Source organism: Cynara cardunculus, assembly GCF_001531365.2.
Source record: "Cynara cardunculus var. scolymus isolate 2C chromosome LG 8, CcrdV1, whole genome shotgun sequence".
Taxonomy (NCBI): Eukaryota; Viridiplantae; Streptophyta; class Magnoliopsida; order Asterales; family Asteraceae; genus Cynara; species Cynara cardunculus.
In genome coordinates, this window is record NC_037535.1 from 17,868,628 (window position 1) to 17,876,062 (window position 7,435).

A 7,435-nucleotide genomic window follows, 5' to 3' on the forward strand; every position below is an offset into this window, starting at 1 on the left:
TATACTATATTATAAAACATTCGACAAAAACTCTTAAAAACCATTTTTTATGCATAAAGTATTGTATATTGATGCATATTACTTAAAATTCAAGATTACATATAATTATGCACAAGTACAACTTATTAAAACTCTATATTTGAATTCGTGTAACTAAATGCGGATAAACATAATCAAATAGAGGATAAACATCTCATTTTAAATATAAAAAATCCAAAACATACTTAAGATAATCATTGAGTTCTAACAGAATACCTAATTATTATCTAAAATAAATTATTTTATTAAACCAAAAATAAATTCGTTCATTTTAAATTTCAGTTAAATTATAATAAAAAATTGAATTAAAGAAATTACACAAAACAAGAACTTAAATAGTTAATTTGATACTAATATTGCTTATTTTTTTCAAAATTCTATAATATTTTCAAATTTATATTTCATTCAAAAATAAAAACTTTTTTTTCTCAAAACCACATACAGTCGCATTATAACATCGATAGACCCAAAATATAAAACGAAACAATAAAATCAAGATGTATCTCGCTACATTGCGCGGGTACCCTTCTACTATATATAAGGGTCATTCAAGTGAGAACTGGTTAGTTTGTGGTAACCGTGATATCCAATGTGAACCATTCGTTTGAGATATTTAAGGATATTTCTTAAATAAGCTAAAAGGGTAATATAGTAATTCTATTTTTGACAACTAATCAAAATATTTAATTATATTTTTTAGAATAAAATATTTAATTAAAATTAGTTACCTAGTATCTCAATTACCTAATATACATCGTATTTAAAAACGTTTATGAATCAAAGTGTATCATAGTGATAATGTTCATAATGTTTCACGTGTATCATAATGTATTTTCTTTGTTTTATGAAATGTGACATCATGTGCATTTTCTTTTCTTTTATTGCTTTACAAAGAATATTACATTGTGCATATTGTATGTATATATGGGCATCACAATGAACATCGTTTGTAGATATCACAATGTGTATCTTATGTTTACATATGATTCGTCAAATAAGATTTGCCGGAGAGAGGAAAGATGATACTTATAAAACCCTAAAATGCCCTTAATTAATATTTTAAGTTAAAATTACCAAAATTATTAATTTTTCTAATTTAACCTTTGATTTGTGGTTAATATTGGATCTCACGATTACTACAAACAAAAAGTTCTCAGTTGATTAGGCCTATATATATATATATATATAGTTTTTTAAAATATAATTAATGAAAGGACCAAAAAAGATTTTAAAATATTAATGAAAGGCCTATATATATATATATATATAGTTCACGTTCATATGTCGATGTATATGTACTCTAGATAACGACAACATAAAAAGATTTTAACGGATCTTAGAAAATATAATTGGTCAATCAAATTTTGGATTTGTTAAATCAAATTTTAGAAAATGTCTATATTAATTTATGATTTCAAATACATCGACATATGAACGTGAAATCTTTTTATGTTGTCGTTATCTAGAGTACATATACATCGACATATGAACGTGAATTGTCTTGATTAGAACTCACCTTTATTTTGTGTCGTCATCGAATAATTACGCAAAAGTACATTTTTTTGTCGAATAAAATTCCGTTAATAAAAGTTGTGTTTAATATTTAGAAGAGTAAGCCACAAATTTCATCAATGTGGTTATATGAAATTTGGATCAGATCCTTTAAGCAAAATAATTACATCTATTATCCTTATGGTCTCATTTTATTTATTATAGATCGAATCCCTTAAACTAAGCTTCACTAAGTCAAGAAATTTGGTCCTTTCATTAATTATATTTTAAAAAAACAATATATATATATATATATATATATACGAAATTTATTGACCATTTTTAAGCGATCAATCACAAAGTGGTGATCATCAAAAAGTGGTGAACCACCGTTACGAAGAGATAACTACAACAACTAGTTGCTCAAGAGTTAAAGAAAGTGAAATCTGTACCTTAAGCGGAATAGAGAAGTAAACACGATCAAACGGGATTCACGGTGACGTTCGACTTGCTCGCGTGCCTAACGAATACGCAAATCGGTTATTACTTAAATGACGTAAGATCATATTCTAATTGTACTAATAAACTACTTAGATCCTACATGTTTATAAACAACTTAAACTTCAAATACGACAGCCGAATATGTATTATGAAATTGACGCAACACTTAGCTTTATAATTCTGATTCGACTTTTAATAGCTTTTGACCCTCATTTTCGTGAGCATTTTTACCCCATTTAGAGGTCAATACAGATTTTACAAAACAACAGATCAATCCTAAATACATTTAGAGGTCATTTGAATTATCTATCTATTTTATACGAATTTTACAAAACAGCAGATCAATCATAAATACAATGCAAACAGCCCCAAAAACAGACTGTTTCGAGCCACTTAGAATCATAAATGGATTTTTGACCCTCCATGAAAGTTGTAGTATACATTAAGGGCTTTCTAACTGCAAGATACAAGCTTATTCTGACTTACGGTTTGTAAGTTATACACTGTCAAAGTACGGACCTGCATAGTCGGTAAAATCCGATTCCGCAATTCCCGACTAACTTTTATAATCCAAATTCCATGATTCGCTACATTTACGTGCTATAAACATGTTTTAACATACTAAACAGTAAAACAAGTCCAATGATCGCTAACCTAAGCTTAATCATGCAATTTTACTCTTTTCGGCATTATATCGAACAATTGGTGTGACGTTAAAAATAAAAATATATCTTGTATCTCATTTTTCAAATTAAAAAAAGATTTAAAAAAATTACTGATAAACTTTATTTTAATTAAAAATAAAATATATATTTTATTTTTAATTAAAATAAATTTCATCAGTAATCATTTTTAAAATCTGTTTTTATTTTTTTAATTTAAGAAATCATATACGGAATATATTTTATTTTTAATTAAAAATAAATATAAGGGAAAAGTCTAAAGAAATTCAATGTACTTTAATGTTTGGAATGATTAAGTCTTTAAACAATTTTTTGGAATAAATAAGTCCTTGGACATTCCAAAACCTGTTAAACAACTCCTTATACTTTCTAAAACCTGTTATATATATTCTTATAACCAATAAAACTAAGGGAAAAGTCTAAAAAAACTCAATAGACTTTATTGTTTGGAATGATTAAATCCTTGGACAATTTTTTGGAACAAATAAGTCCTTGGACATTCCAAAACCTGTTAAACAACTTCTTGGACTTTCTAAAACATGTTATATACATCCTTATGACCGATAAAACTAATTAACGTAGTAAAATAATGGGAAAAAAACATGAACAAAAAACCAAAAAACATTTATATTTTGAGCGATAAAATCCCTAAACATTTTTGAACCAAAAAAAATACTTACATTATATAAAATAAAACAAATATACCAAAAAATACTTACATTTAAAAAAGATTATTAATAAAATTTATTTTAATTAAAAATAAAATACATTATGTCAGTGATTTTTCAAATTAAAAAAAATAAAAAGAGATTTAAAAAAGATTGCTGATTATATTTATTTTTAATTAAATATATATATAAAAGGAAAATCAACAAAAAATAATGTTATTAAATATATAGCTTCAATTCACAATTTTTATCAAATTCCGATGAATTCCGGTTTTGGCATCAAATGATTAGGAGTGATTATTTTTGTTATTTTTTTGGGTACACAAAACTCATTGAGGAGCCAACATGTATGTAATTTCTTACAACACCTACTTTTAACTGTTTCAACCTTGCAATTTTTCATAAAAATAATAATATTATTTTATTCACCATACACATACACATACATATATATGTATTTCGTGTCTTAGTTTTTTGGAGGAATAATCATCAAACTTTGCGTATTCTTCGACATGAAAAGTTCTTCGAGCTCCGGATTGATATTTAAAGTGGATTGTAAAACCACTGATGATAACTTCTTCCAAACCGACACGTTTCCAGCCAGTTGCTCGAAAGTAGGTCTGTCAAAAATGAACCCGTATGTCATGCTTATAATCATTGCAAATTTGCAAAGAAAAACAAAAAGGCATCAAATAAAAGATGATAATATGTAACTATCAACACATGAACCAAGGGTTGAAGCAAGAACTAGGCATGCAACGGGGCGGGGATGGAGCGGGTTTTGTAATCCCCGGCCCCGGTTTGTAATAACGTCCCCCGGCCCCAGCCCCGATCCCCGGCGAGTACGGGGATTATTATCCCGTCCCCGGTCAAATATTAACAATCCTCGGTCAAAACCCGGTAAAACCCCGGTCAATCCCCGGTCAAACCCCGTAAATATTATCTTTTATTTTGATTCTACCAGGGATCCCCGGCCCCGTCCCCGGTTTGTGTATACCGAGGATACCCGGCCTCGGGACCTGTTTTAGCGGGGAATCCCCGTCCCCGTTCGGGTCGGGTGAACCGGGTTCCCCACCGGGTCAGGGCAAATCATCATCCCTAGCAAGAACACATTAATTTTACGAAGATGCAAACACCCTTTTACTATCATCAATCATATATGATGCTATATTAGATGTGGGTGACCTTTGGCGTGACCTAGATTGCGGGTCAATTCGCCTACCTGCCTGTTTCCATGTCCTCACATGTCTATTATCACATGTGATTTATTATAGTAAACTGATGTTTTCGTCAACTAAATGTTCACATTATCTAACATGTAACCAAAAATTTGATGAAGAAAATGAACTCACTTGGAAGAATTAATGACAGAAAAAAGCTCCATTCCACCCTCATCTGCAATCACAGAAGCAGCCAAGAATTGAGGAAGAACCATAAGTTCACCTTCTTTCACGTCACCATCAAAACTGGGCTTTCCTTCATTACCCACAACCCGGATCCGACCACTACCCTTGGCAACATAAATGACCCGACCCGTCCCGTCTGCCACATAGCTTGGTGCCAACATGGCCTTCCCTTCCAGTCTCACAAATCTTGCACTCAAATCCATTCCCATAAGCACCGGAAACTCCTTTTCCGTCAAGGAATTGATGATTCCACCGCCTTCCACAACCACATCAGCGGCCGGAGTATCAATGGCAGCATATACTTTCTCTTTCACGTGCTCACTTGGGTTTGGAAACTCGGTTCCTTTCCTGAGTTTAACGATCAACGAACCTGGTTGGCTACTTACAAGATCTTCAGCTTCCTTGTTGTTGAGATCAAAAACTTTGGCGACAATATCGGATTGGAATCCATGAAGCATACCTTGAGCTCCGGACAAGAAAAAGTAACTCATTTCACCGACGACTTGCGCTTTGGCGGTTTCACCCAGGAATATTATGGTCAAATCGGTGTCGCCACCGTTGAACCACCATGAAATCTGCCCCCTTGGCAACGGCATTACATCCCCTTTCTTGATCACCACCACTGTTTCTTCTGAACTATTTGATGCCACCAATCCAACTGTGCAACTCCCTATATGTACATGAAGATCATATATAATGAATTATATATAATGAATTATATATAATGAATTAGAAGGGTACTCGCGCAATGCAGCGAGATATATTTTGATTTTAATATTTTATTTTATTCTTTAATACAGTCGATATTATAGCATGGTCTTATGTGATTTTAAGAAAGCGATGATGTTTTTATTTTTGAATAAAATATAAATTTGAAAATATATCGATATTAGTATCAAATTAACTATTTAAAATTCCTATTGTTTGTATAGTTTTTTTATTTTAATTTAATTTAGGTACAATAACAAAGTAATTTATATTTTGTTTAATAATATAATTTTCTTATAAAGATAATAATTAATTATTTTGTTAAAACTCGATAATTATCCTAATTATATTTTATATTTTTTATATTTTAAGATGAGATGTTTATCCTCTATTTGATTTTGTTTATCCGCAGTTAGTTATACGAATTCAAACATCGAGCTTTAATAAGTTGTATTTATGCATATTTTATTTGTAATTTTGAATTTTAAGTAATATGCATCAATACAGAGTACTTTATGCATAAAAAATGGTTTTTAAGAGTTTTTGTTAAATGCTTTATAATATAGCATAGATAATGATCAAATGAAGTTGATTAATTATGTGAATGATCGACAAAGGTACCTTGAAGAACGTAACCAATTTTAGAGGAATCGGAAAAGTGAGGAAGAGCGAATCCAAGTGGGTGGAGGATAAGCTCGCCGGCACCAAGCTTCCATTCCGACAACAATGGCGATTTGGAAGGTGTCCATGCATAGTACGCTCCTCCTTCTCCTTCGTACACCGTCTGGTCCGCCTTCTCCGCCACCAAATTCGTTTCCATTTCCTTCCAAACTGAAATTTTAAAGGTTACAAGATCAAAAGAGATATGATGATCTTAATTGCAAATCTCAATTCAAGCAAATCAATATCTATATATATTATATACTAGTTGCCGACAGTTAAGGGGCAATTGAATAATATGCTTTTGAACAATTGACCAAAATGGCCGGTTTTATAATAAAATACCCTTTTTTAGAACTTTTCCAAAAAATAACCAATCAAATCGTCACGGGGGGCGATTTTTGACCAAATAGAGGCGATTTTGACCGAAAGGTATGAAGGGATCTCACATCTATCTGATGTGGGGGACAAAAATCAAATCTTATACCTGATTTTGTCCAAATCGCCCCCTGTGGCGGTTTTGACCTCTTTTTTGTCTTCTAGTGAAGACAACTTCTGAAGTAACGATTTAACACATTGGGAGCGATTTTTACTAGTATGGGGCAATATGGAAAAAAAATTTTATGGGTATTCCAAGAAAATTTAATTTGATTGGATTTTTGTATAAAGTCTACAAGAAAAATATGTGTTATTGGAAACTAGAAGAGTACTCGCGCAATGCAGCGAGACACATCTTGATTTTAATGTTCTATTTTATTCTTTGTCTCTATCGATGTTATAATACGATTTTATGCGTTTTAAACAAAACAATAATGATTTTATTTTTAAATAAAATATAAATTTGAAGATATCATAAAAATTTGAAAAAAATTATATCAATTTTAATATCAAATCAACTATTTAAAAGTTTTTACTTTTTATGTAATTTCTTTAATTTTTTTTTATTATAATTTAATTTAAGTTTAATAATGAAATAGTTTATTTTTGGTTTAATAATATAACATTTTATAAATATAATAATTAAGTATTCTGTTAGAATTCATAATTATCCTAATTATATTTTAGATTTTTTATATTTAAAATGAGATGTTTATTCTGTATTTGATGAAATAGGATATGGATGAAATCAGATAGGATGAAATCGTTTAGGGATGAACGGGTTTAGGGATGGTTTTAGCAGGTTGTACCATTAGCAATAGATGTTGTCTTTAAGAGTTTTAAGAGTTTAAGAGTTTTTAAGAGTTTTAGCCAAATGCTTTATAATATAGTATAGATAAGA

The 7,435-nt window shown here is 30.2% G+C and overlaps 1 protein-coding gene across 1 annotated transcript; it reads right to left on the bottom strand.

Moving 5' to 3' along the window:
• Positions 1–3,811: 3,811 nt before the first annotated feature.
• On the bottom strand, positions 3,812–6,424 carry LOC112517024 (glutelin type-D 1-like). Its single transcript, XM_025124318.1, has 3 exons — positions 6,118–6,424; positions 4,735–5,458; positions 3,812–4,002 (listed from the first exon to the last, which is right to left on the bottom strand). Exons 1-3 carry the CDS (start codon positions 6,314–6,316, stop codon positions 3,849–3,851), a joined length of 1,077 nt encoding a protein of 358 aa, XP_024980086.1. The 5' UTR covers positions 6,317–6,424; the 3' UTR covers positions 3,812–3,848.
• Positions 6,425–7,435: the final 1,011 nt, after the last annotated feature.

What these genes read in the sequence shown, in the direction of transcription:
- LOC112517024 (XM_025124318.1), bottom strand. Translation starts at nt 6,316, where the DNA reads ATGGAAACGAATTTGGTGGCGGAGAAGGCGGACCAGACGGTGTACGAA. An exon ending in AATTGGTTACGTTCTTCAAG is followed by an intron (nt 5,459 to 6,117) that starts GTACCTTTGTCG and finishes ATGTACATATAG; the next exon opens with GGAGTTGCACAGTTGGATTG. An exon ending in TCTGTCATTAATTCTTCCAA is followed by an intron (nt 4,003 to 4,734) that starts GTGAGTTCATTT and finishes CATTTTTGACAG; the next exon opens with ACCTACTTTCGAGCAACTGG.